Source organism: Halichoerus grypus, chromosome 2 (assembly GCF_964656455.1).
Source record: "Halichoerus grypus chromosome 2, mHalGry1.hap1.1, whole genome shotgun sequence".
NCBI classification, from domain to species: domain Eukaryota; kingdom Metazoa; phylum Chordata; class Mammalia; order Carnivora; family Phocidae; genus Halichoerus; species Halichoerus grypus.
The window spans coordinates 197,046,397-197,073,733 of NC_135713.1; the positions used below are offsets into that span (position 1 = coordinate 197,046,397).

At 37.9% G+C, this 27,337-nt stretch overlaps 1 protein-coding gene across 4 annotated transcripts in view; it reads left to right on the plus strand.

The window, feature by feature from the left end:
* The first annotated feature begins 3,068 nt into the window (after positions 1-3,068).
* CEP112 (centrosomal protein 112) overlaps positions 3,069-27,337 on the plus strand; it is a 422,424-nt gene continuing 398,155 nt past the window's right edge. For 3 of the 4 annotated variants that reach the window (XM_078065962.1, XM_078065964.1, XM_078065965.1), the window contains exons 1-4: positions 3,069-3,201; positions 9,304-9,417; positions 12,211-12,401; positions 14,640-14,812. In XM_078065962.1, coding sequence (XP_077922088.1) covers positions 9,312-9,417; positions 12,211-12,401; positions 14,640-14,812 — 470 coding nt within the window. In that variant the 5' untranslated portion in view covers positions 3,069-3,201; positions 9,304-9,311. Of the gene's footprint in view, positions 3,202-3,439; positions 3,604-9,303; positions 9,418-12,210; positions 12,402-14,639; positions 14,813-27,337 lie in introns of those variants that run through there. The other variant, XM_078065963.1, reaches the window with a different exon arrangement.

Below are 27,337 nucleotides of genomic sequence, written 5' to 3' on the forward strand. Positions count from 1 at the left end.
TCAGTCGGTTAAGCGGCTACCTTTGGCCCAGGTCATGATCCCAGGGTCCTGGGACCGAGTCCCACATTGGGCTCCTTGCTCAGCAGGGAGCCTGCTTCTCCCTCTCTCTTCCTCTGCTTGTGCTCTCTCTGTCAAATAAATAAAATCTTAAAAAAAAAAAAAAAGAATCAATGAAGGCCTCTATGTGTAAGTGACCTTTAAGCTAAGGTGAAAAGCAAGGTGTTAGAGCATTCCTGGTAGAGGAATTATTTCCTGAAGATACATACTAGATGTTCAATGACACCTAGTAGCATTCGATAAATATATTTTGAGCTAAAAAATTATTATGCTTTATAAGATAACCAGACACAGAAGGCCTATTAATTGGTTGCCATAGGTGTTTGGCTATAAAAGGTTTACGTGAAACTGTATTTTTCAGGCCACATAAGCCTGGGGCTATACTGCAACAATCACAAAAGAGTGTTCATCTGATTTTACTCTTGAGGTCCCTGAATAGACTCTGATTCCAGCCATTTCTTCCCCAATATTAATGAAGGTCTCTAGGGTGGGTCTCATGTGTGCTCTGTATGTTACTAAATTACCATGCGCTGTGCATCATTTATTTCTAAGTGCATGTAGCTGTGAGGATGCTGTTATTCTCACTTCTTGTCTCTGATGCTTGATGAAGGCATCCCTGCTGCTGCTGCTCTTTACTGATGCCTGCCCTGAGGTTGCTGGAGCCCACTGCTAGGGGCAATGTTGTCTGTACCGAGTGTGCTACCTTCAGAAATTATGCTCAGAAATGCTGGTTATGGCTTCTGTTCTGTGTTTAAATGGGTATAAAATCCACACACAGGAGTTCTTAACCTAGGCTCTATGGTGAGCTTCAGGAATTCTGGAAACCCTTTGATTTTTATGCGTATTTTTGGGCATGTGGGCATTTGATGGTGGAGGAGTAAGGGAGGAGGGTTATAACTTTTTAAGATTTTCGAAGGACGTTCCTTACCTCTAAAGATTAGGAATTACTCTGTTACAACAAGAGGAGGAGAGCTGGAAGCCATTCCAAGGCCAGCACTGTGCTTTATGGAGAATTGTCTTCTCCTTCAATGTTTGTATCGTCACTGAACCAGACCTGCTCACCATCTCTTAGGATGAATTACTTCCTAGGGGTTCCTTGGTTCTCATGTAAGGAGATTCTTTACATTTTCCACAAGACCTTTCAATAAGATGTATAGGCTTGAATCCTAAGGTGAACAAAGCTCAATCTCAAACTGGTATCCCAGCTTCATATTTATAACTTAAATAACACTAAAAACCTCCATGCGTATCATAACAATATTTTTGTTTGCATAAATATATGTGTATGTACAGTTGACTTTTGAACAACATGGGGATTAGGGTGGCTGAACTCCTGAACAGTTGAAAATCCATGTATAATTTTTGACTCTCCCAAAACTTAATTACTAAGAGCTAACTGTTGACCAGAAGCCTCACTGATAACATAAGCAATCGATTAACACATATTTTGTATACTACACGTATCATTTACTGTATTCTTACAATAAAGTAAGCTAGAGATAAGAAAATCATAAGGAAGAGAGAAAACATTAACAGGACTATACTACTGTATTTATGGAAAGAAAATTCGTGTATAAGTGGAACCATGCAGTTCTAACCCATGTTGTTCAAGGGTCAATATATTTTTTAAATGAAAAAAGTGACAGTCTTCTAGTTCTTAAAAGTGGAAAGGGAGATTTTCTTATTTTCTTATCTTCTTTCACTTAATTAGGGAAAATACTTAAGAAGTTTACTTTCTTAATTTTTTTAACTTTTTACTTTCAATCATATTTTTCCTCTACAATTATTTCCTCTCAGATGAACTTGACTTTTTTTCCCTTGATCCCTTTTTTCATCTTCCATTTTTTTGCTCATTCTCATTTAGACATCAGTTGTCAAAATTCATTTCATGTTCTCCCTGCAATGTGGTTATATATTTTGAACTTCACTGAGTGGTCAAATTCCTGCAGTTAATTGCTTGCATGGGTTTTGTATCCCTGAATCTCAGTGCAAATGATCTGGATTACTGATCATTCTTTAGCTATAAACATGTTCAAATATGCTTTGGAAAACTAATTTCTAAAAGCATTTCATACCGTTTCCTTCCTTTAGCCTTCATAATTTGTCACGGAAACAATGAAGAACTGTTGGTGCTTAATTCTGGTGGGTTCGTTTGAAAAAGCACCTTGGAGAGAATACGACTTACCCTCTGGAAGCTTGAAAGTAACTAGTTACAAATGAATGAATCTTCTATTTTCTTTATGGAAAACTGAAAAGATGCTTCAAGCTGTGCTTACGTGAGATTCGGCATCACACTGAGTGTGTTGCAGAGATACTGCACAAGGAATCCTGTTGTGAAATTAGATGAAAAACAGTGGTAAACTGAATTTCATTTAAGTGAGTGTTTTTACAATTTAAATTTTGTTTCTGCCTGGTATTTAAATAAATATACTTCAGAGCTTTTCCAGAAAATGTAATAGAAGACCAAAAAATATCACAACATAGCTACGCATACATGGAGACTGCCGTCGAGGTGGTTGAGACTTCCTGGGAGTAGCAAAATCACATTTTCCCACTTGATCTTGCTATTCTACACAGAACTGGTTAACACAAAACCCTTTCTTTTATTTCAGCATCTTCAGAATTTGGGGTCCAGTTTCTTTAGACCTCGGATAGTTGTGAATGCAAAAAAAAAAAAAAAGAAAGAAAGAAAGAAAAAGAAACAAGCTAATGCTCATTTTCCCCGTTTAATCCGACCTCATTCACCTCTGGGTTGTGAGATACCAGGCAGTGACCCAGGAGAGCAGTGTGCAGACAGCGGTCGGGTTACCCTGGGAACCTCCGCCTGGGACCCAGCCAGCCTGGAGGCTGCGCTACACCCGGGACCGTCGCCATGGCAACGGCGCGGCGCGCTCACCGCGACCCCGAGGGCGAGAAGACGAGTACGGAAGTCCCGCCTCCGAATTGCCGGGAGCGTCGCCATGACAACGGCGTGGCGCGCAGGCCGCGACCGCAGGGGTGGGAAGGGGGCGGGGAATGAGAGCGCGGAAGTCCCCGCCCCTGGGCTGCTAGGGCGGCGGCGACCTCGGCGGCTCGCAAGGATTTGAAACCGTTTCTCTGTGGCGGCGGCGGCGGCGGCGGCGCGGCCGACCGGAAAGCTTGCATGTAGGGGCGCCAGGTTTTCGATTTCCCGAATTTCCCCGCCCCGCCCCTACCCCCGGGTTCTCGAGTGGAATTTTGCGCGGGGTGGCGGCCGCCCCTCCCGTGCGGGCCCGTTCGGGGAGGGGCGTCGCCCCGCAGGCCCCGGGTCCGTTCGCAAGGCCTGTGGGGCGCGCGCCCGCCTGGGGGTTGCGGGTGAGGGGGCGTGAGGGTGGGGGTGGGGGGTGGCGGGGGGGCCTGGGCGCGGACGGCTGCTATTCCACTTGTGGGTGAAATCCAGTCCCGGCGCGGACGGGGAAAGTTCTGGGTAAAGTTTGCTAGATGGATGGAGCTGGTCCACAGGACGCGGTCCCGAGATCCGACCGCAAGGTTGGCCGCTGGGGAGCAGAAATCTGTGTCCTGCACAAGGTAGGGAAGCGGCGTGGCCTCGCGGGCTCGCAGGCCGCCCGCCCCGCGCCCGCTGGCCGCTCAGACAGGGCAAGTTCCTCCCAGGACAGGATGGGCGACCCCGGAGTTAGGGCGGGACCGGTGTGCTGGCTCCGTGTGGGCGACAGTCTCGACGCCCGAGCGCTCGGGAAGGCCGGGCCCAGCACCACGGCGTGCGGGAGCCGCCGAGTGTCCCCGCGTTCAGTGTTCAGGAGAACAACACAAGTACAGACGAACAGCTTTTATTCTCATCCTTGTGTGGCTGCTTTATTATTTGTCCTTTATATTCAAAGATGAGTAAAAATAAGGTAGAAAAGGCGACCGGAATGACAGGCTGCAGCCTGGAGCGCACGACGGTGGGCACACGGTGTCCAGGCCCAGCTTCCCCTTTCCCTGGGACTGACTCTAGGGCAGTTACCTAACTCCGCTAAGCCTCGACTTCCTCCTCTGGGAAATGGCCGTGAAATAGTGCCTGTCTCCCGGGGTGATGACTGGGAAGTGTTTGTAAAGCACACAGCATGCTCCTGGCACCATCAGGGACGGTCCAGTCAGTGCTCTGGGAACTGTCCAAGCATCACGTGCACCTGTAAAACTTTCTGATTTACCGCGGGACGTATTTTAAACTTTCTGGAATGACTCACCATACATTTAAAATACGGTTTGAACAAAATTGATTTTTGCAACTTCGAGGAATATGTTTATTGTGTTTGGCAGAGGGCATGATATATGTGCGGTGGCTTTTCTCCCCAGGTCTTTTAATATTTGTGGCTTGCTTCTGCTTTGCTGACTCGTGTGACAGCTAAGCACCTTGAGTAGGTCTTAGCCCCTTTGATAGGTGTCCACATATAAATAGGTTTAAAAAAAGACAGTGCCAGTGAGTTAAATAGAAGACGTGATCAAATATGGATTATAACTATAAGCAAGAGTTACCCAATTGAGTTCTTTTTTTTACGTTTGAAGTAGTTTATGTGATTAGTAGGCACATGAGACATAAGATACAGTTTTAAGTAGTGATAAAACTTTTTTGATTAGCTGGAACTAAGTAGGTATAGTTTGTTTATAAGATGTAATTTGTGTAGCAAGAATTCCTTGAAGGTTTGAAATGGTGACTTAATTTTTTCCTTTTTGCATTCCTTAATTTTGTTGGAGAATAAATAAGGCATAAGGAGATGCAGATTTTTAGCTTTTACCCACTGTCACATTGACCCTTTGTTGTGTTTTTTAAAAAAGTGTACTCCACTATTGTGTGTCATTATAGCAATTCCAGTTGCCTTTCTACTTTTCAAAATACGTCCTTATTAGTTGGAGATATTGCTGACGTTTATGTAAATGGCCAAGAGGTCAGGTATAATGGATCTGAGAGCTAGGGATTTCAGAATTTTAATCTGAGCTTTGTGCTTAATTTCATGACATTAAGGGAATCTTTTCAACTGTTGAGTTTTAGTTTTCCCTAACATTAAACGTTAACATCTGTGTGTGTCAAAGGATTTATTGTGAATTAGTGATTATTAGAAATCTTTTTGTTTTAGCTTTATCTATGGGTGCTCTCAGGTAAATGTTTGAGCACATGGGCCAGATGTACTGTTTAAGACTGGGAGTACTCCTAGGCTAGAGCTGTGCTTAAAATTCTGAGTTTGGGAGTTTCCATTTGTCTTTTCATCCATTGAATAGTTGCTTTTTAGCTTTATGGTCTAATATCCTGCAGTGGTATCATAGCCCTCCGTTGCCAAGTGTGTAACAGGTGTAATCATATAGGAATGCAGTTAGTTATTGTAGGAATGCAAAACAACCAACCAAACACCCCTAAGCCAACTAACCAATCAGAAAATGCATTTAGGGCGCCTGGGTGGCTCAGATGGTTAAGCGTCTGCCTTCGGCTCAGGTCATGATCCCAGGGTCCTGGGATTGAGTCCCGCATTGGGCTCCCTGCTCCTTGGGAGCCTGCTTCTCCCTCTGCCTCTCTCTCTCTCTCTGTCTCTCATGAATAAATAAAGAAAAAATCTTAAAAAAAAAAAAAAAAGAAAATGCATTTAAATAAAATTTGACTTAACCAAGTCTTACATTTGAAAATATGTTTCTTCTACTGTGATGCAGAAGGTAGGATGACCAGTTATGGTAAATAGAATTAAGGCCATATACTATTTCTATTCTAGAAGATCTATTTGGTACTCAGAATAGAATCTTCTAAAAAATTATTAGTCTCACGTTAAAGTGGGACATTATTCTCTTTTGTTAGCGTTTCTTTACCAATCAATTCTTTAGCTTCTAATAACGTGCCACATAATGTGCCAGGTACCCACCAAGATGTGCAAGTCATGGGCCCTGCCTTCCAGGAACATCTCACAGATGGTGGAAGACATGCAAATAATACACAGATGTGTACAAAAAATAATAGCACGGTGAATGCTGCTGCACAGATGTGAGCAGTGCACACTGAGGGTGGAACACAGGAGTCTAGGGCGCCTGGGTGGCTCAGTTGGTTAGGCGACTGCCTTCGGCTCAGGTCATGATCCTGGAGTCCCTGGATCGAGTCCCGCATCAGGCTCCCTGCTCGGCAGGGAGTCTGCTTCGCCCTCTGACCCTCCCGACCCTCCCCCCTCTCATGTGCTCTCTCTCTCAGTCTCTCTCTCTCAAATAAATAAATAAAATCTTAAAAAAAAAAAAAAAAAGGAACACAGGAGTCTAGGCCGAGCGGGGCAGGCTTTCCTCAGAAGTGCCATTTGAGCTGCATTTAGCTGACTGCAGGCAGAGGGAACCGCCTGTGGAGAGGATGTGGAAACATGTCCGGGCTTGGAGTGTTGCTGGAATGGCGCAGAGGTCACTGGTAGAGATGTGGCCCTTGGCGGGTGGACATATTAGGCAGCGGGTATGTAGGGAGAGGTGAGAGATGGGCTCCAAATGCAAAGGCACTCGTAAGCCTCACCAAGGCTTTAGGTAGTATCTAGACGTAGTAGGTAGTCCAGAGAGGTTTTTAAATAGAGAGTGATATGCTTAGCTTTGCACTTAGGGAACCTACTCTGGTACCAGTGACTGAAGTAGGGAAACCAGACAGTGGGGAGGCGGGCTGTTGCTGGAGGGCAGGGGAGTGGTGGGCTTTCTCTGAGACAGTGGCAGTGAAAAGCCAGACGCTGGCAGGTTTTGAGACATTTCCGAGTATTTGTTGATATGTTGGCTTGAGGGGGGCTAGAGAGTGGGAACAGTGGAGGGGATGGAGGCCGCAGGGATGGAAAGTTTGAACCCACGAGGAGGTAACTGATATTGGCATTAGAGAGGACAGTTAATGCTTAGGGTACAGAAGCAAAGGAGGTAAGGAGGTATTCTGTTCTCCTAGAGGTAAGTTGAGAGGTGGAGGGAAGAGCGTTTTGGGGAGTCACCACCTGACTATTATTTTTCCCATGAAGCAGGAGGTAAGATTTTTTAAAACTGAGAATGAGGGGAAGCAAGAGCAGTTTGAGGGGCTTTAAGATGTCTGGCAGAAGCTTAAAAGCTGCTTTGTGGAGGAGGAAATAGTGAGGGACACCTGAGGGTTCAGGTAAGGTGGGAAGCTGACTGCAGGCAGCGCCATTTTTCTCCAGCAGACCCTTTGTGAGGGAATGAAGGAGGGCGTCGCAGGAGCGCAGTCTTACTGAGGGAAGTGTACGTATTTTTAACTTAAGGAAGTTTGTCAGAACCTATTGATTTTTGGGATTCATCTTCTTATAGGTAGTGTTTTTCCTGCTAATTTGGAAGAGATGTGAGGTCTACTATTTGAAGTTTTTTGAGGGGAGTTAAAAATTTTGAATTTACATACAGTTAAAAATCACTTTTTTTAGTATACAATTTATTGAACTTTTACACATGCATTGAATAGGGTCTTATAACCTATACAAACAGTATGTAGAACAATTTCCAATACTTCCCTTGTGCCACTGCTTTGTATTCAGACTGTCCCCCAACTGCTAACCCCTGTGAACCACTGATCTGTTCTCTATACTCACACTGTTTGCCTTTTCTAGAATGTCATACAAATGGATAGCTAGAGTATGTAGCCCTTTGAAAATGGTTTCTTTCACTCCATGTAATACATTTGAAGTTTATCCGTGCCCTGTGTGTCAGGAGTTCATTGCTTTCTGTTGCTGAGCACTCCTTCATTGTGTGGATACACCATAGTCTGTTTATTCCCGAGGTGAAGGACATTTGGATTGTTTCCTGTGTTTGGTGATTACCTGAGAAAAAAGCTGCTACAAGCCTTATATTCAGGTTTTTGTGTGATTATAGACTTTGTTTCACTTGAGTAAATACCTAAGAGTGGGATTTCTGGGTCATATATGGTAAGGGTATGTTGGACTGTGTAAGAAACTGATAAATTGTTTTCTAATGTGGCTGTGCCATTTTGCATTCCTCCCAGCAGTTCGTGAGAGTTCTTATTCTGTGTTCTCACCAGCATTTGGAGATATTGCTGACGTTTATGTATTGTTTATTTGGTATTTTTTATTTTAGCTGTCCTAATAGGTATAGTGAGATCTCGGTGTGATTTTAATTTGCATTTCCCTAATGATTAATGACATTGAGCATCTTTTCATTTGTTTAGTTGTCATTTGCATATTTTCTTTGGCAAAGGACTCTTTTTTTTTTCTATTTATTTTTGTTGGGTTGTTTTCTTATGGTTGAGTTTTGAGAGTTCTTTATATGTTCTTCATATAAATCCTTTATGAGATATATGATTTACAAATATTTTCTCCCAGTCTGTGGCTTATCTTTTCAGTCCCTTAATGGAGTCGTTTGCAGAGCAGTTTTTTATTTTGGTGGAGGTCAATATAATAGTTTTTGTTTTATGGGGAGTGCTTTTGGTGTCATATCTAAGAAATCCTTGTCTAATCCAAGGTCATGAAGATTTTCTCCTATGTTTTCTTCTAAAGAGTATTATAGTCTTAAATTTTACACCTTTAGGTCTTTGATTTTTTTTTTTTAAAGATTTTTTTATTTATTTGACAGAGAAAGACACCTAGAGAGGAAACGCAAGCAGGGGGAGTGGGAAAGGGAGAAGCAGGCTCCTGGCCGAGCAGGGAGCCCGATGCGGGGCTCGATCCCAGGACCCTGGGATCATGACCTGAGCCGAAGGCAGACGCTCAACGACTGAGCCACCCAGGCACCCCATAGGTCTTTTGATTTTTTTGAGTTAATTTTTGCATACAGTGTAAGGTTTAGGTTGAGGTTTACTTATTTATGTTGCATATGGATGCCCAATTGTTACAGTGTATTTGTTGTAAAACCTGTCATTTCTCCATAAATTGCACCTTTGTCAAATACCAGCTGTCCATACTTGCATTGGTCAATTTCTGAACTCTAGTCTGCTCCATGTCTGTGTGTCTTATCCTCTCACCAATACCACATTGCCTTGATTACTTAGTTTGATAGCACATCTTAAGATCAGGTAATTGAGTTCTCCAAGTTTTTTTTTTTTTTCCAGAATTGTTTTTGCTATTCTAGTTCCTTTACATTTCTATATAAATTTTAGAACCGTCTTGTGCATATCTACAAAGAATACTGCTGGAATTTTGACTAGAATTGCAATATATCTATAGATCAAATTGGGGATATATAACACTATTTAACACTAAGAGTTTTCCTTGACCTCTTTCATTAGAGTTGTGTAGTTCTCAGCAGACAGATCTTAATATTTTAATTTTAAATCTTTTACAGACTGAGTTATGGAAATAGGAAGTGAAGAAGAAAAATGGGAGAAGCTGGATGCAGAATTTGATCACTTTGTGGTAGATATGAAGCCCTTCGTTCTAAAATTACCCCATAGGTCAGGTAAGATTATGATTGGAAACTAGATTCTTAAGATTAATTTTTTTCTTTATATTATTTTTTCAAACCAGTGAACTATCACAACAAAAAGAAAGCTTAATTTCTTCTTTCTTTTTTTTTTCCTTGGTTAAAAATTTATTAGAGAGAGAGTGTGTGTGTGTGAGCAAGGGGAAGGGGAGAGGGAGAGAGAGAATCTCAAGCAGACTCCCTCCTGAGCACAGAGCCCGACAAGATGAGCTCCATCTCACCACCCTGAGATCATGACCTGAGTTGAAACCAAGAGTTGGACGCTCAACTGACTGAGCCACTCAGGCGCCCCCAAAAGCTAAATTTCTTTAAGCACAGTTTCATCTGAAGCTGATGTAGAATTGTTTGCTTTGAGCTATTCAAGAGTAAATAGAAATTTAGTGATAGTATCCTAGTAAACTGTGGAAAGATCTTACTGTGATACTAGTCTCAGACATCAAGAGCTTAAAGCCCATGGATCTCCAGCGTTAGCTACAACTATTTCTGCCTGCATCTTTTTCCTCCCTGAAGTGCTTCCTCTTTCAGGAGCCTACTATCTGTCTGTTCTGACAGTTTTATTTATCAAAGCAGAAAAAAAATCTATTGGTCTTATATGCTTATTGGTTGACTGAATGAAATCAATTGTGAATGAGTTTTTGTTGCTATCTTGTCTGCAATTCCTGGCCTATTTAATAATGGGATGAGAGTCTTTGTATCAAGTCAAAGACTTTTCAGATAATTTAAGGCATCAGAGAACAATTGGAGAGAGTTTCGGGGGCCAGGATGATTCTCTAAGCTATAGTAAGCTGTAAAGATAAATCTGATTTGGTAGTGGGGAGTGGGGCCAAGAAACTCTAGCTTTTACCCAAGTTTTGTCCAAGTTCCCTGTTTCCCTGAGGTGTCTAGTGAACTCCATATTCAAAATGAGAAACCAACTCCATATTAGATATTTGTTCCAGGGAGATGCACTGGGAAAAGGGAGAGTAGTGTATGAGTTATGCATTCTGTGGTCACCCACTGTTCCGGGGCTGCAGCCTTTCTTAGTCAGGATGCCTTGGCATGGTCTTCCTTCCAAGCTTCTTTTTCTACTCTCTTCTCTCGCCTCATGAGACTGTAACCTCCTCTTTCTCCCTCTGCTAGTCTTCAAGATGTATATTTCTTGTCCTGTGGCTCATTCATGATAATTTGTATTGTATATTTGATTTGTTTGTATATTATTTGATTAATTCTATTTCTATTTAATGATATCTATACTGTGCTCTCTTCTGATATTTACTACCTTTTTTTTTTTGTCTTAGATCTGCTGATTAGGACAAATTTGCATTAAAGTTTCCCATTATAAATGTATTTGAAATAAAACTATCCTCATATTTCATTTTCTTTTAAAAATGGATGTTAGGTACATAGAATTGGATTAATTGTAATCTTTGGTTCATGACTCATTTTCAGTATGGGTATATCCTGCCCTTTTATTTAATTAATTAATTCATAATGAATGTTCCAGAACTCACTTCCCAATCAAGAGCCTGAACAATGATAATAATAAATTATATCTTCTTATAGCTAAATGCTTCTTCTGATAATGGCTCTCCCCAGTATTTTAAGTAGAGTAATCAATTCCTTTCATGAACTAAATTGTACTAAGTTCTGGCCATTAGGATATTATATAGATTTCAGTTTGCTGCAACGCTTATAGAAGATACATAGTTTGAAAAAAGTATTTTCTTAAGTTTATCAGTTTCACTTTTTTTCCCCTCAGAATACACCCGATATTTCATGAAGTTTGCTTTGTGATTATATAATTTTCAAAGCTAAAAATACAAAAGTTCTTTTAAAGGTTGGCCCTCATACCTGTAGTGATAAATCTGGTATGAGCAAAATGGTAAATCCGGCCCTAGCGATTTTTGTAGGTAAAACAATAAATGAGTATGACCTTTAGAAACTAAGAGATTAAAGCAGACTTATGATTTATGTTAGCTATATAATCTTCAAATTGAGTTAGACTGATAAAAGATTAATTCAAAATAGTTTTCATGAGACCTAAAGGTCAGATAAGGTAGTCAATAGGTCATTATATGTGGATTAAACTACTGTATTTTAAGGTGGTTTTTAAAGGGATAATTATTTTGCTAAATTACATGTTAGTAGCCCTCGATTATTTTTAGAGAGGTTAAAAGAAAGCCCTAAATTAATCAACTATAAATCTGAAACTTATCAGCTTAGTAAATAAAATATTTGAGATCTAATTTTAGGTTAAGTTTAAAATGCTTAAGTAAGATTGCATTTCAGCTCTCCTTTGGTTTGTATAATTAGAATTATAGAAAGATTTTTCAACACAGCTAAAATTATCTTAGAGATGTTTTTATAGCAAAATTTTATCTCAGAAATTATTTGATAGTGATCCAGAGATTTTATTTTTGAGAAAATATTTCTTTGCATTTGTCGTGCCTGATCACTAATTAACTGAAAAAGTTAAACTTTTTAGGGGTTGGCGAACTGTAGCCTCCCAGGGCCAAATCCAGCCTGCTGCCTTTTCTGTAAAGTTTTATTAGAAAATACTGATGCCCACTTGATTACACGTGGTGTGTGGCTGCTTTCCTGTTATGGTGGCAGCGCCGAGTAGTCGTGTCAGAGACCGGCTAGCCGGCAAAGCCTAAAATGATGACTGCCTAGCACTTTACAGACAACGTTCGCCAGGCCCCTGCTCTAGACCAAAGCAGATGTTCTATAGGTCTTTACTGTTTTATTTTCTGAAAAATCAAGTTTCTAATGGTTCTTATGTATTTCTAGAACGGCAGAGGTGTGCACTTTGGATCAGAAAACTGTGTGAGCCTTCAGGAACAGGTGCAGGAATAATGGGCAGGAAGAATCGAAACCTGTACGCAAAACTGTTACTGCACATGCTGAAGCGAGGAGTGCTTGAAGGCCCATTTACACACCGACCTGAACCAGGGACACTGAAAACCTTACCTTCCTACATGGTAGGTGTCATTGACCAAAAGCTGTCTTAGCTTCATTTCTTTAAAAATGTCAACTCATCATCCCAGTTGGGAATGGTTATATTATTAAGTTATAAGTACTGGATAATATAAGAGTTAAAACTGTTTTTTTTTCTTCCTAATTAACTTTTTTCCACTTTGAATAGAAATCAGATATTGGTCTTACGGGGATTCTGTGTATTAATTTAGCCATCCCACAATATTCTACTGTATTTCTGAAGAACTGAAAGTAAATTCTTTTATATTGAACCTCAATTTCCCACTAGTTTTCACTGGATAACATTAACCATAGTTTATGTATATCAGTGAATTCTAGTTTATTAAACTCTTTCACATACATTATTTAAAAATTCATGAGAGGTTGGATTGAGTGACTTCTAAAGTTCCTTTCTACTCTAATAAAATGATAGTAAGTTGGAGTTTATACTTCATTTAATTTCACTATCAAAATCAGCTGTTACAATGGTAGTTATAATTATGTTTGATTGGTGAATTACCACTGTCTTGATCTTTGTAACCATGAAATATGCCTTGGTTGGGGTGTTTGAATACTTGAGAAATCCAACTGGAGTACTTGGTATTGGTAGTTGCTATTAGGATATTTATGTATTTAAAAAATAACTTTGGTTAACTTAAACCAAAATGCAGTGAAGAGGCACACTGCACACGAGATGATAAGTTTGTCCAAGGCAGAGATGCCAGACGTTGTAATGCTGTTGGCAATTGTACGGTAAAGTCGAGCCGTATATTTTGCTTCAGATCAGTGGTCTTCGGGGCAGTAGTCACCTGACATGATATTCGATTGAACCTTGCAGTGACTATCTCATAAAACTGCTGTGCATGTCTGACTTGGGATCGAGGGTCATGTGTCACCTCTCCCTAGAGAGCACCCCTCTTGAGGATTCTTTGGGTGGGATTTGGAGAATTGTTGCCGAAGTTTCCGGTTAATGCAGAGTTTTCTTCAGAAGTGTGTCAAGAAGCTCTGCTCACTTGAAAAGCAATTAGTGGGTTCCTGCCATTCTTCTTAAAGACTAAAGGTAGAACATTGAAACACATTCAGATGTTGAGATATGGGTGTGTTGCATCATGTTTTCCCATTCATACTCATTTCACAGAATCATAGGAAAGGCTTGATTTCACAAATAATAACAATGACAAGGCCCAGGGACTCATCTTGGATTTTCTGGTTAGTTTACTATGGCATGGCCAGAACTAAATTCCAGGTCTTCACCTCTGTTGTTCCTCCTTTACCTTATCAAGGGATTCTTAATTTCTATTTCTGATTTTTATGGATTGTGGTTTCTCTGCCCACTGATTTTGTGTGTCTGTGCAGAGTAATTAATGATCACAGAAAGAAATAGAGCACATGATTTAAAAAGAATTTTTCTATTTTTTTTTTTAAATTAGGCATTTCTTGTATTCCATTTCATCTTCACTATCAGTTTACTAGCTGTATCTCTCCTTTTTAGTAGTTGCCTTAGGGCTTACAAATTGCATCTTTAATTTATGGCAGTTTACCTTCAAAAGTATTATACCAGTTTATGAATTATGGAAGAAACTTATAACATTTCCTCTCCTATTCTTTGTGCTATAAGTTTTCATACATTTCGCTCCTACATGTATTTTTTTATTATTATTTTTATTTTAATTCTAGTATAGTTAAATTACAGCATTATATTAGTTTCAGGTACACAATATAGTGATTCAACAATTCTATACATCACTCAGTGCTCATCGTGGTAAGTGTAGTCTTAATCCCCTTCACCTATTTTCCCCATCCCCCCAACTACCTGCCCTCTGATAACTAACAGTTTGTTCTCTATAGTTAAGGGTCTGTTTTTTGTTTTTATTTTTTTTGGTTTGCCTCCTTTTTTCTTTGTTCATTTTGTTTCTTAAATTCCACATATGAGTGAAATCATGTGGTCCATTTATCTTTTTATAAAGCTATATTTTTTATAATACAAATAATTATCAGATTTATCTGTTATGTAATTTTTATCATTTATCAGATTTCTTATATAGCAAAGCATAACTAAAATGTAAAATGTTATCCATTTTATGTATCTTAATATTTCATAATTCATTATGCATTTTTTGTGTAATTGAATTTAAGTTGAGTATTTGAAAGGCTGTTACCAGACTTGAAACTTGGTGGAAATCTTAACTATTTCATTATAGTACATTTTGAAAGAATAATTTTTCTAATTTTTAAAAAATCAGTCCATCTATTTTGATGAACCAAATCCAGCACGAGCAAAAGGTTCAAGCCCGGAAGGATTACCAGACTGGGTAATGGGTGAGCTGGGGACCAGTGAACACAGATTAAATGAATCATGGAAGCTTTCTTCCGGAGAAGATTACTCTTTGGTGCAGTCACCAACTGATGTACACAGGTATGCTATGAAAATGGGATTTAAACGTGATTCATCATTTAACCTGTCTTCAGATCTGGTTCATACGTTGTTTTTCCTTGTGGGTTTTTTTTAATGGTAAGTAGTTGGTTTACTTTATAATTTCATTAAAGTTGAGGGCTGTCAAGGGATGTCGGGTAGGAAAAATAACAGTTTTGCTTTAATATTTACGATATATTCAAGATTCTGTTACAGTTTTTTTTTTTTTTAAAGATTTATTTATCCATTTGACAGAGAGAGCGACAGCAAGAGAGGGAACACAAGCAGGGGGAGTGGGAGAGGGAGAAGCAGGCTTCCTGCCGAGCAGGGATCCCGATGTGGGACTCAATCCCAGGACCTTGGGATCATGACCTGAGCCGAAGGCAGGTGCTTAACGACTGAGCCACCCAGGCGCCCCAAGATTCTGTTACAGTTTTAACCACTTTTTGGGTATCTGTTAAATATATATATACATATATCCCATTACTTGGAAGGTAGTGTCTGAGAACCTTTAAATAACTTCTTTGTTTTCCTTCATGATAAGCATGAATTAAGAACATTATTAATGACTTCAATAAAATATAACATCTTGCATATTCATCTTGAAGCTTATGCTTGAATTTCTCTTCTTTTTCTCTCGTTGAACAATATTTGTTTTGATTTAATAAAATAATGAATGTAAAGGTAAACCTCATTCAATTGTGTTTTCTCACTAAAGCGCTAAACTTAAATAGGATTTTTAGTGCAAATAAAAATAAACTAAGTTTTTCAAATACACAAAAAGATTATTATTGTTGCAGTATAACTTTTGGCCTTTAGGAGGAATAGATTTACATTGGGCTTTTATCAAATTTTGAATTTAACTTTGATCATTTTCTGAAATGTTAAAATATTGGACAGTAGCAATTGACATGGACCATGTTTTATACTTTGCTCCTCACCATTCGCTTGCTAGTTTTAATTTTTTGGAATTTGATTTGGTTAACAGTGTAATCTTTCTTTTTTACTATAATTTTTTTGGTTTATTCCTTAATCAGATAGAGAAATGTTATTAGTAATTTGAAATGTCTTCATGGTTGATGTAGTCTGGTTATAGGTTTTTCAGACCTCAGGTATTATGATGGAAAAGAGCAGAGAGATGAACACAATGCAAGAGATCCAGTCCACGTGAATGACATTTTTTTTATTAGAAAGGGGAAACAAAATGGAGAGGCAAAAAAGGAAGAGGTGATAGAATTAAGGATATGTTCAGAAGATTAAAGAGAAATGAATAGATGAGTCAATAGCAGGTGGTGTTAGATACTTATTTTTTGCAGTTACAGGAGATTTAAAAATGGAAGAGGTGTTATTGTGGAATTTTTGTTAGCTTTATAGCAGGTAAATGGAAGTGTAAAGAGATTGTGGTCTGCATACAAAGGAAAACACAATTCTTGGTTAGGTGTTTGCCAAAACATTTCTTGAGTGTCCAACTAAAAGCTGTATTCCTTTCTAGGTAATGAATATGGAGATTATGGTATAAAGGTGAACTAGTTTCCCATGTCTTGGAGCTGAGCAGGGGTTGGACACTGGTGATCTTCTTGGACTGAATGAATCATGTGGATAGATTTGTTTTGTTTGACTTATATAGTGTCTTTAAAGATTTTTGAATGAATTATTAAAAATTAATAATTGGGAATTTCATATAAACACCTAATTTTTTTGGACTATTTAAAAAACTGGAGATCCAGTTGTTTTTGCAGAAGACAGCCATAGATTGGAGATAAGTAATACTTGATTACTCTCCTAATGCAGCATGCCTTCATTATTTGCTGCTCATTTTTGACACTAATTTTGAGGTCGGTTGCATCTCTTGTGGAGTATGAGCTTTTTTTCTCTTTTAAGAAGAAGGGTTGAGAGGTGAAAGAAGTATTTCTATTCACATTTTTACATTCTGTCACAAGTGGAAAGAAGAAAGGTAGATGAAGAGGGATCATATGACTTAAAAAGAGGAGAGAGACTGCATCTTTGTAGAAGTGAAGACTACCCCTACATCTGGCAGCATAATCACTCATTTGTTACCCAGATCCTACAGACACTGGGTTTCTTTTTTTTTAATTTAATTTTATTATATTATGTTAATCACCATACATTACATCATTAGTTTTTGATGTAGTGATCCATGATTCATTGTTTTCGCATAACACCCAGTGCTCCATGCAGTACGTGCCCTCCTTAATACCCATCACCGGGCTAACCCATCCCCCTAAAACCCTGTTTGTTTCTCAGAGTCCATAGTCTCTCATGGTTCGTCTCTCCCTCTGAATTCCCCCCCTTCATTTTTCCCTTCCTTCTAATGTCCTCCATGCTATTCCTTATGTTCCACAAATAAGTGAAACCATATGATAATTGACTTTCTCTGCTTGACTTATTTCACTTAGCGTAATCTCCTCCAGTCCCATCCAGGTTGATGTAAAAATTGGGTATTCATCCTTCCTGATGGCTGAGTAATATTCCATTTTATATATGGACCACATCTTCTTTATCCATTCATCTGTTGAACGACATCTCGGCTTTTTCGACAGTTTGGCTATTGCTGCTATGAACATTGGGGTGCATATGGCCCTTCTTTTCACTACATCTGTGTCTTTGGCATAAATACCCAGGAGTGCAGTTGCTGGGTCATAGGGTAGCTCTATTTTTAATTTTTTGAGGCACCTCCACACTGTTTCCCAAAGTGGCTGTACCAACTTGCATTCCCACCAGCAGTGTAAGAGGGTTCCCCTTTCTCCACAACCTCTCCAACATTTGTTGTTTCTTGCCCTGTCAATTTTTGCCGTTCTAACTGGTGTAAGGTGGTATCTCAATGTGGTTTTTTTTTATAATTATATAATAGCTTAAAAAAATTTTTTTAATTAATTTTTTAAAATTTTATTTAATTATGTTAATCACCATACATTACATCATTAGTTTTTGATGTAGTGTTTCATGATTCATTATTTGCGTATAACACCCATTGCTCCATGCAGTACGTGCCCTCTTTAATACCCATCACCAGGCTTTCCCTGATGGCTAATGATGATGAACATTTTTTCATGTGTCTGTTAGCCATTTGTATGTCTTCTTCAGAGACAGACACTGGATTTCTAACGGTTGTTTTATTTTTTTTATTTTTTTATTTTTTAAGATTTTATTTATTTATTTGACAGAGAGATAGAGAGAGAGAACAAGTAGGCAGAGAGGCAGGCGGAGGGAGAGGGAGAAGCAGGCTCCCTGGTGAGCAGGGAGCCTGATGCGGGGCTCGATCCCAGGACCCTGGGATCATGACCTGAGCCGAAGGCAGCTGCTTAACCAACTGAGCCACCCAGGTGCCCCACTAACAGTTGTTTTAGATAAGTAGGGAAGAGAGGTGCATGGATAATTTCCATATAGTGGTTATGTGTAGTTGTGGGGATATTCGTGAAGATTGAGATGTGTGTAAAATTAGGGTAGGAAATAGATTTGAGATCTCATGGAGTCCAGGTGAGTGGGCTTTTCTTCCTTGGAACAGAGGATAAAGTTTAAGAAAACATAGTGAGAATATTCTTCAAATATTACTCAGTGACTTTTCTGGAAAATGATACCATAGTAAAATCTCCACAATTTTAACATATAACTTCTTTTTCTTTGTTGCTCACCTGTAATAAAACGGCATGTAATGCCAGTTATTCAGATATGAGGCATTAGCTATCAGTTATATAATACATAATTGATGGGAAAAGCAGGCAGCCCTTTGGTCCTTCTCTGTCCTTCAGATCTTGCAATTTCAAAAAAGTCTTACTTGACACCCCAAGTCTGTTTTAGGGACTTTGTGTTTCCTTGTTGCACTCATGATGTGCAAAGGTTCCATATCTGTCCTCTGTGCTAGATTGTAAATGTCATGAGGCAGGGACTGTGCCTTGCCTATTTGCACTGTGTTTCCAGCACCGAGCGCTGGGCAGGAACCTCTTGGGAACTCTGTAAGTATTTACATTTGTTGAATGCTTACATGTGTGAATGAATGAATGGTGTTAGGCCCTGCCGCACACTTAATTTAATCTGTACAGAAACCTTTAGAGACAGGTAGGTTGTGACAGAGAGAATGGCCCGTGAGGATTCAAAAAAAAAACCTTTCAGGACAAGTTGAGGAAAGGATACATTTTAGAAGAAGTTAAGAGAAGTGTGGATATAGGCTATGGAGATGCCCTTCACATACCATGAGGAATAGAAAGACAGTGAGCTGGAAAAGATATACTGAAATATCTTTCTGGTCAAGTGTCAGAATACCATGAATGCTAAGGGCCAGTTAGTGCTATAAAAACAAAACTTCTCAGAATAACTTTTCTTCTATTTTTCTCTTAATTTAATTCAGTCTATTTTCAAATTTTAATTTGATTTAAAATTCTAATCCACATGTACACGAATTAACAGATATTTGTAATTTTATATACATGAAGGCATTTAAAAAATAAAACTGACTTTTACTTTAGCTAAGGGCAATACAGTTGATTTAAAAGCCAAATACGTAATGTGTGAGATGAGATCAGAAGTGGTGGTGAAGAGTCTACTGATGGTCTGTCTTCGTTTTTCTAAAGTTGTTCCTTTACGGAGTGGTCAAACTGTGCTAATGAAAAAGTTAGTATCTGCTAGTGTTGACCTAATACATCTAATCAGTTCTGTAAGAAATTGTTTTAAAAAGTTTAAGAGGCTTATAATATTTGACACATGTATGTTTTTATAGTGAATAATTTATTGTTACTTAGAACTGAAGTTTAATGCTGCCTCATAAATTTTACAACCACTTCAACTTGTCCTTTGAAAAACCTCTTTAATCTTAAAAGATATTCCCCCTTAGTGTTTCTTTTTTGATCACTTTATAAAATCCTGCTTTACTTAGACCTTTTTGTATGTGAAGTATTTCTAATGGCATTTTAGATTATGCTGTTTGTGTCCTAGCCTTTTCATATTATTAAAGATGCAGAGCCCTTTTGAAGCCTCTTTGTTAGGCCTCCCTATTCAGTAGAGGTGGCACCTTTCCTTTACCTTTATTCTTCCTGTAGGATACGGGGTGTAGCTTCATTCTAAACATGTTAGAAGTAGTATGAGGTTATAGTCTATCATGCTTATTCTCATGCTTTTTTCTCCTTCCCCCCACCAAATACACATCATACACTAGTAAACTTAGCATTTCACGTCAGACAGCTTTGACACATAGCTAATTCCATCCTGGTTTTACTCTTTGCTTTCCTTTTTCATATTTCTTGGTTTAAGTTTAGGTTATTACCTCTGTTTTCTTTTAGAAAAACCACTTTTCAAATCATTTTGCTATTTTTTTAGAGATCTATTACTGCATTTAAATGTCAAATATCTGCTTATTTTCTTGACAGTGAAATATTTTACTTATATTTGAGTTTGGAGCATGGTTTTACAAAATGTTACTGATGAGACCGTAGACTTAGATCTCATCCCTGTACAGTTTGGCTGATTTCATTTAGTTCTGCAACCATGAGCTGTATCCATATATATTGCTTCCTGGTCATCCTTCAGATACTTACCACTGTGATCCGGTAAAGACCTTAATTATCTTTGTGGCAGACAGACTTTCAGGTGGCTCCGTGGTCCTCCTCTGGGTGTTCACAGTCTTGTATAATCCCTACTTCTTGGGTGTGGGCAGGACCTGTGACTTGCTTCTAACTAATAGAATATGGCAATGGTGTTGGGATGTCCCTTCCATGATTACATTATGATACGTAAGACTCTGTCCTGCCAGTGGACTGGCTCTAGAGTCTTGCTGTGTTTTCCTTGCTGGCTTTGAAGAAGCAGGCTGCCATGAATTCTCTAGCTATAAGGAACTGAATGCTGCTGACAACCATGCGAGCGGGGCAAGTGGATCCTTCCCCAATAGAGCCTCCAGATGAGAACCCAGCTCTGGGCAAACCATGATGGCAGCCTCGTATGGCCCTAAGCAGAGGACCCAGCTCAGCTGTACTTACACTTCTGACCCACAGAAACTATGAGAACATATGTAAAGTATACATGTGTTGTTTAAAACTCTTCAGTTTGTGGTAATTCGTTAGGCAGCGATAGATGACTAATACAGTTTTTATCCTCATTTTAGGAAATTATACAAACTATATACAATACATGCTTCTTGTAAAAACCTCAATGTAGAAATATGTGGAGTAAAAAGTCAAAGTCCTCTCCAGGTCCTCCTATTCCACTTGCCTCATGGGATGTAATAGTCATCAGCAGTTTGGTGTGTATCATTCTCTAGTAGACACATAGCCACACAAATGTAATTAAAAAGTTATGTTAGTTTATACTGTATGTACTATTCTGAGACTTGCTCTTTTGCCACTTAACCATGTCTGAACCTGTGTCATGTAGTCTGTGTAGTCTTTTTAATTACAGATCATAATCCATAGTGTGGATTTACTATAATTTAACCTAATTTAACCTGTCTCTGTTGCTTTTAATTCTTCATTATTATAAAGAATGCTTTAGTTAACATTTTGGTACATATATCATTATGCAGCTGCATGTATTTTGGACTATTACTGATGCCCAGAAAAGAAATCGCTGTTTCAGTAGCTAGGTACATTAACAAATTTAATGGATAAACTATTGGTGGGATTATTAGTGGGTACAACATCTTGTGCGTTGGTAACAAAAATCTGTATGGGCTAGTATGGAGAGATCTCTAAGATATATAAAGTTTAAAAGAAGTATATAAAAGTATAGTAAGCTTCCACTTATATGTGTGTATGTATATTTTAAAGAGGATATGTGGATATGTATCTGTACATGTGTAAGGGGTATTTCTGGGTGCCACCTTTGAAACAGTTTTACCTTAGAGTGTGGGACTAGTCAAGTGTGGAAAGTTAAAAACTTTTATTTTGTACATGTGTCTATGTTATTTTTAATAGTCTACACACTTATTTTTTGATAGATTCTGTTAAGTTGCCCTCCAAAATACCATCTTCTTAAGATGTTTGGGCATACACATTATTAACATTAGTGATGCACATTTAACTATAAGAAACAAATATACAAGTTTAAACATAAGATTGAAATTTTCCCAATAAATAAATACTTGTGGATTTCACTTGTATTTCTAGTTTGTTAAAACAGAAATCAAGTGGGACAAGTTGTACCATTTATGGAGCATCTACTGTATGCTAGATACTATTCTAGAAATCTTCTGTAAGTTATCTGATTTCATCCTTTCTACAGTTCTGTGAGGTTGACGTGATGGCCCTTTGTATTTATAGATGAGGTAACAGCTTCAGTAAGGTCGTGCCACTTTCCCAGTCATGGATCCAGTTTCAGAATCTAGGTCTTGATGATTCCAGACCTCATGTTCTTTCTAGTCTACCATGTAGGCATGAGTACTTTTTGCAGCAAATGTGGAAATTCCAGTTTCATCCATCTTTTTCCCCACTTGAGCTGCATCAGCAGTCCTGGGCGGCTGTGCCTTTGTTCTTGGTTATTTCTAGGTTGAGTTGAAATGAGGCAGTTTGCCTTTGTTCAAATCTCACTTCTGACACTTGGCAACCATGTGTCCTCAGGCAAGTTACTTAATTTCCCTAAAGCCTGGTTTCATCATTTGTAAAATGGAGATCTAGAGCCTCTGACATGGGACGTGGGAAAGTGTTAGCTGTTGCGACCACCGTCGCTGGCATGGTGATTGGGATTTTAATAGTTCCTGCAGGGGCTTGCTTGTTAGTTTGTTTGACCATTCTTTTGCTTCTCTAATTATCTAATCTTCCTAAAGGATATTATCTTAAAATCCATTGGTCGATTATTTTGAGTTACTAAAAATCATTGTGTTCTTGAGAAAAATAAATTAATGGCTATGCAGAAAGGTTCTCATGGTAAGTATGAATCCTGCACACTCAGAATAAAGAGGGTAAGAGTATTCTAAAAGAGGCTTCGAAGGAATCTTTATTTAGGTAACTCAGCAAATCCCTTTCCCCTCAGATAGAAGGAATACAATGTAGCTGGCCCCACACCCCACTTTTTTTCTTTTTTTTTTGCATTTGGCCATACCCTGAATTAGAAGCTGCTGCCTAAGTAATAGTTAGACATAAGTTCATGTTGTCTCTTCTTTTTGTGCATTATCCCAAACACAGAACACAAAGATAATAAGTTGTATTCTTGTCTTATGATTCTGTGAAAAATGTTTTGAAGCTTCTTTTTAATGGCTTGTAATTATTTTTATGACTTTTCAGTGAAGTATGATGTGGTTTGGTAGCTTATCACCAAAATGAAGTTGGGGCTAGGATAGAAAAAATAAAAAAGAATGCATTCATACCACTTACTATTTTTACTTGAAACTTTGCTTAACAGTTAGGGGTTAGGAGAGGGTGGAGGGGAATAAAGATGAATCAGCCTGCTTCCTAGTGGAAGAAACACATGGATTCTGCTTATTTTAGAGGACTTTGTTCATGAAAAAGAAGGCATTGGTTTGGATTTCTTTAGATGCCATTTTATAAAGAGCTACCATCTAGATTACATAAAAATTCTAGGAGTGTGCAAACAGAATTATTGTTTATTGTATATTACTTTTACCATATTAGATTTAGGTTATCTTTATATGAATTAAAGTTTTATCTTTTAATTTATGTTCTGTCCTCTAAATAATAAATTTGTTCATACCTATAAGAAAGGACTTGGAGAATAATTATCCTATTTTAAGTGATTATAGAGGACTATAATTTTTGCATCTTGCTTTAATGAGATCTTCCATGGGTTATTTGATGCCAGATTTTAGTTTGGAATGAAGAATCTAATTATAGCCCTGCCCTTATGGAAAATATGATTTGTTTTACAATGATCCTCTTTATGATGTGGTTTTCCAGGAATGCATTGCAGCAAAAAGCTGGGACTATGTATGTCCTTTAAAAATGTCTCCCATTAACAGCTAGCATTTCATTTGCTTGTGCAGTTTACGAACATGGCCAGCAGATGGTGATCAAGTATAATGAAAATGTAATTGTGATTGAGATGTTGATCTATGTGAAAAAAACATTTTTCACTTTAAAAATAATGATGTAATTTTTTAGTCTGGATACTTAAAAAACCGCAAAAAAATCTTTTTACTTTGTTAGGCTCTATTTAGGCTCTATTTTTATATGTAAATGACATTAATACTATAAATAGCCCCTGCTCCTAAATCGTTAGATGAATATATGGGGGAGCTGATCAGTACCTTTCCTTCCTAGGGATTCTTTATGTCCACTGGCATAAATAAATATGGTTGGGATTACACATAGTAAAACATCCTTAAATGTTCACTAGGTACGTTCATTATAGTTACGAATAGCCCCGCTGTTTGGGCAAAGCTATATTCTGCAGCAGCACCGTCCAGTAGAACTTTCTGCATAGAAATGGTCTATGGCTATGCTGTCCAGCACAGTAGCCACTCTGCACATATGACCACTAAGCACTTGAAATGCGATTGGTGTGACGGAGAAGCTGAATTTTACATGGTAATTAATTTAAATAGCCATATGTGATTTAGTGGCTGCTGTATTGGGCTTGGAGCTATAGACCTGGGTCTTCGGCCGGGCCATTGTAAAGCCTGACCTACTAGTAGAGAGCTGCCGTCTAGGTAGGGCAGTGGGATGCAGACAGGAGCTAGGAGTTGGGTGTTGGTGCATATAAACCGCCTCTGCTCCATAGGAGACCTTTTTCCTGTGCTTCCTTGTAATTTCACAGGTATCTCTTCATTGATGATAATCACCCATGATCAACACCAGTTGCTTTTCTTGCAGTCAGTCTCAGGTTTCAGAGGAGCTCTTGTGAATAAATATTTTTGAAAGAAAGAAAAATTAATCATTTTTCTTAAATTAGTTTTTTTCGCCATTTTGTTTGGATAGAACACTTAGGATGGATTATATCTGATTAATTTGATATTTTTGGTAAATTGGCCATTTAACCTTGAGCTCTAGAAATAAGCCTGCTATATAAATGAAGAATGAAAACTGTTTCTTAGGGTATTCCATAAAACATAACATTTCACTCTCATAAAACCACTTAACTACTCATTAACTTTCAACATTCATGTGCTAATTAAATATCATTCTTCGGTGTTTACCAAGGCAAGGAAGTGGCAACAAATTGTAACTGAGATGGAATTGCTTTGAAAAGAATGGCCTTGCTTTTCTCTTAGGTATTTTTTTTTTTAGTCAGATTTTTGACAAAGGTAGTCACTTTTTAAAAAAATTTTTAGTGAGTGGGGCTTTGTAATAGCATCTTTTTATTTCACAGGCAAGTTTCTTTTTGTGAGATCATAATATTGAACAGTTTTGATTGTCCTTTTAATAAACAAAAAAGGATGACAGTAAGCAAAGTATATTACTGTAAAACTTAATTTTAAGGGAATTAAAATACTCTCTTAAGTGTTGTACTGTTAAACCAGAGATCTATTAATAAATGTTGACCTAATTGTATGACTTTTAAAGATGGTTTTTACTTTTAATTTTTAAAATTACATGTCTTATTTTAAGGTAGGAAATGGGGAAAACATGAAGTCTTAAGTTTATGAATCTCTGGTCATTTTTTAGTTTTGTCAAACATCTGATTTTTTTTTCGTTTAGTTTTTCTTTCTATTCCTAATAAAGTTCCCTTTGAAAAATTAAAATAAATACGTCATGGATCATTGAAAGTTATTTTTATTTTCTTATTTTCAGTGTTATTTGATAGTTTACTGCATTATTAATTGTTGCTATTTATTTTTATGTTTCATTTGTATTTAGCAATACCTTAAGACAATTCTTCAGATGGTGTATAACATTATTACCCGCTGCTCAGATGAATGCAAAGACATGAAATCTAGTTAGTTCTTGCTTTAATTTTCTGATCATCTATAATGCAGTAGTTGTGTAGGAGTTGTATTAATCTTGTGATATTTTACAACTGTGAAATAGCATACATGTAAAAAGTGTATGAAAATATATTGGTACACTTTAAAGAACAATTACAAAATAAACATCCCTATACTTTTGGCCCACCCAAGAAATAGCACGTTATAGTACTCCAGGAGACCTTTGGGTGTCCTTCCCTCTTGGCTCCTCTTCCCATCTTCTGAGAGGATCATTTTCCTGTCTTTTGTGTTAATCATTTCTTTGCTTTACGTTATATAAGTGGGACCATACTTTATATATTATTTTGAAGCTTCTTTTTCTCATTATATTTCTCAGATTCATCCATGTTAATAAATGTAGCTGTAGTTCAGTCTTTGTGGCAAACTTTTAAAATCAGCATGTAACATACAACAAGACACACAATCTCAATCTTGATGAAGTTTTACAAAATGAATACCTTTATATAGCCACCTTTTAAATCAAGATAGAGAATATCACCAGCTCTCCAGAAACCTCTATCTTGCTCCTTCCCAGTCATTTATCAGACCCCCAAAGTAACCACTATTCTGCATTATATCACCATAGATTAGTTTTAATTGTTTCTGATTCATAAAGTATGTTCATTTTTTTCTAGTTTCATTGGCTCAACATTATGTTGGGAGATTGATGCATGTTGTTGCATTTAGCAATGGATTATTATTTTTTTAAAATTTTACTGCTGTGTGAATATATCACATTTATATATCTATTCTATGTTATTGGGCATTTGGGTTTTTTCCAGGTTTTGGCTATTATAAATAATTCTGCTGTGAACATTCTTTTACATGTCTTTTAGCGCACATATGTACACTATGTTGACTTGGAAGTGTAATTACAGTAGATACTGCCAAAGAATTTTCCCAAATGGTTATAGCAATTTACATTTCCATGGTAGAACTTCAGAGTCTGTGGCTCCCCATCTTTCTCAGCACTTGATTTGTTAGTTTTTAGTTTTAGCAATTCTAGTATGGTGTTTTAACTTGCATTTTCCCTCATGACTAATGACATCGAGCACTTTTCCCCATGCTTTTTGGCCATCTGGTGAAGTTCCTTTCATTTTTTAATGAAAAATAGTTTGTCAGTCTTTTCTATATTGATTTGTCATAATTCTTTATATATTCTGTATATAAATTGTTTGTTGATATATGTATGGCAGATATCTTCTCCTACTTTCACTGTGTGTTCTGTTGAGTATATTAAATTATAATATAGTTTTGGGCGCCTGGGTGGCTCAGTTGGTTAAGCAACTGCCTTCGGCTCAGGTCATGATCCTGGAGTCCCGGGATCGAGTCCCACATCAGGCTCCCTGCTGAGCAGGGAGTCTGCTTCTCCCTCTGACCCTCTTCCCTCTCATGCTCTCTCTCTCATTCTCTCTCTCTCAAATAAATGAATAAAAAATCTAAAAAAAAAAAAAAAATTATAATATAGTTTTATTTGTTATTTGTCTCTGATATTGTTTGTGCTTCTTTTTTGTGTGTCCTGTTTAAGATTTCTTGCCTTACCTATCCCAGGATCATGGAGATACTTGCCTATGTTAGCTTCTAGAAGCTTTCTAATTTTATCCTTCTAGTTTAGGCGTGTGCTACACTGGAATTGATTTTTACATATGAAGTGAGGTAGGGCTCCC